The sequence below is a fragment of the Buceros rhinoceros genome, unplaced genomic scaffold, assembly GCF_000710305.1.
Source record: "Buceros rhinoceros silvestris isolate BGI_N320 unplaced genomic scaffold, ASM71030v1 scaffold7370, whole genome shotgun sequence".
Lineage (NCBI taxonomy): Eukaryota > Metazoa > Chordata > Aves > Bucerotiformes > Bucerotidae > Buceros > Buceros rhinoceros.
This window is the reverse complement of record NW_010388938.1, coordinates 1,728-3,863: the sequence shown is the minus strand read 5'-3', so window position 1 is coordinate 3,863 and position 2,136 is coordinate 1,728. Positions and strand designations below refer to the sequence as shown.

The 2,136-nt window shown below is 35.6% G+C and overlaps 1 protein-coding gene across 1 annotated transcript in view; it reads right to left on the bottom strand.

Moving 5' to 3' along the window:
- Window positions 1–1,906, bottom strand: part of LOC104489893 (protein inturned-like) — a gene marked incomplete at its 5' end in the record, with an annotated part of 8,801 nt that extends 6,895 nt beyond the window's left edge. Inside the window, 2 exons of the mRNA XM_010132106.1 lie at window positions 668–730; window positions 1,853–1,906. Coding sequence (XP_010130408.1) covers window positions 668–730; window positions 1,853–1,906 — 117 coding nt within the window. The remainder of the gene's footprint in view (window positions 1–667; window positions 731–1,852) is intronic.
- Between the last annotated feature and the right edge of the window lie 230 nt (window positions 1,907–2,136).

Below are 2,136 nucleotides of genomic sequence, written 5' to 3'. Positions count from 1 at the left end.
CCGCTCTTCTGGCACTAAGGGCATTACGGTTAAAGTGCTCTCATGGTAGATACTGTGCAGCTCCATTTGTGCTAACAGATCACTCTCATAACGCTACCAGCATGAAGCACAACTGCATGAGAAAATCCTTAAAATACAAGTTTCCTCGAAGCAAAGGCTGTTCTCTGCGTCTTATACTGTTGATTACACTGTCAAAATTTAATAGATACATAAATTTACAAATGAGGCCAATGTGGAAAAAGCTGTTAATCCAATTTCTCAAGTCTCTGATTTAGAGACAGATGAAAGACAGATAGATGACCTGTTGTCTTTCTTAAAAAATGGCAATGAACAAAAAAAGTTCCTATTAGAATATTACATGGTCTCACTTGAATTGACTCTTCCTACTTTCTTATTACTCTCTCCCATCCTTGAATCACATGCCACAAAATTTACAGTTTTAAAAAGTATTCTGTTCTTACTGATCATATAGTACAAATCACTTCCCGACATCAGTTTTTCCTGTTACGGTGTTTAAGTTTTAGGTCTCTTACTAGAAATACAGGTTCAAAGCAATCATACAGGGTTTTGGGTTTTTTTTTTATATTTATGGGGTTCTGACTCCATGACTGGGTCAGATTTCCACATGACTTTTCCTAATCTTTAGGCCTTAATCACTAATACTTACCTTGTAGAAGAGACAAGAGCCCATGATCACGTATAATCTTCTCATGTTGTAATAATCTTCAGACTGGGGCGGGGGGAAAGCATAGTATAATTTTTAATTCAGAGTTTTAATTTTATTTACCAAATGTAAGTAACCTACTTCCAGCCAATTGTAATCAGTATCTTATTTAAAACTTTAATTTTGGACCACTTCTTATTATCAGTATGGCAGTTAATACTGCACAGTCAAGTGAAATACTAAGTTTTTAGCCTCTATTATTGATTTTTGTCTCATTACAATTTTCTCTGACAATTTTCAGCTCAAAATAACAGATTTCCTATTTAGTTCTTATCTGTCCATAAACTATTTTTGTTAGGATATGCTAATTCTCACAGTTCTTAACAGTGAAGTAGCTGAAGCATAACTACTGACACCAGAGGCCCTCCTAGAGTAAAACTTCCAAGTCAAAGCACTTTTTTCCAGTATCTGACATTTTACCCAAAATATATGTATTTGTCGATCTTTTAGTCTGGATGCCCAGTGCTCTCAGATCAGTGACACTGTTGTCAGGTGGATACATTGTATTTTAAATTCGGTGGGTGCAATTTCTATGCAATAAACTACAACTTCTAACCGTTGCTTTCTGTAAATAATGAGCCAGGTGATTCTGGTTTTTTATTTATTCTTTTGCAAGATGGACTATATGTCTGCCTGCCTTGTATTTTAAGGTTTGAGAATTGTTAAGTACCTTTTGTACTTAACAAGTACAAAAGTATCTTTTGTACTTAAGAATTGTTATGGTAAATATGTGATCAAACAAGTTATCTTTATGCTCAGTTATACCTTATAAATTGTTTGGGAAGGAAACAGTTATCTATACGAAAAGAAACGTAACAACCGTCAGCTATATTAAAATTAGAGTATCCTTGTGGACATCCCATGGACTTAAATGGTAGTAAATAATGGATTCTCAGTGACTAATCCTCTAGGATTATAATGCAGTTATAATGTTAACCACAGAGAGAAATTCAGGATGAACAGAATGGGTGAAACTGAGCTATCTTAAAAACAAGGATAGTTTGCTTGGACTCCCACTTGATTAAAAGAAGCATATGAGTTCGACCCTAGTGCTTTTTTAAACTATGGAATATGTCCCCAAGGCAAAAAGATACTGTGCAATGCAAACAGCAAAAAGAAAACTTTTACCAGCTCTCCAAAGTCAGCCGCTTCCAGGTCGCTCAGTGCTGTGTCAACTTCCATCTGCAATATTCCAACAGTGCATTATCACAGGCACTTGCAACACATCACCTGCCAGTGACAGTTTGCTCTACTCTGCTAGTCTCAGAAGATCAGGATTCACAAGTATAAAGCGAGTGGATAAAAATTTGCACCTACTTTTCAGTAGTATTATCAAATATCAAGAGCACCTCAATTCATCAGATTCAAGAAAAACACTTCTGAATTGCTGTGTATTTCCCTCCTCTTTGAAA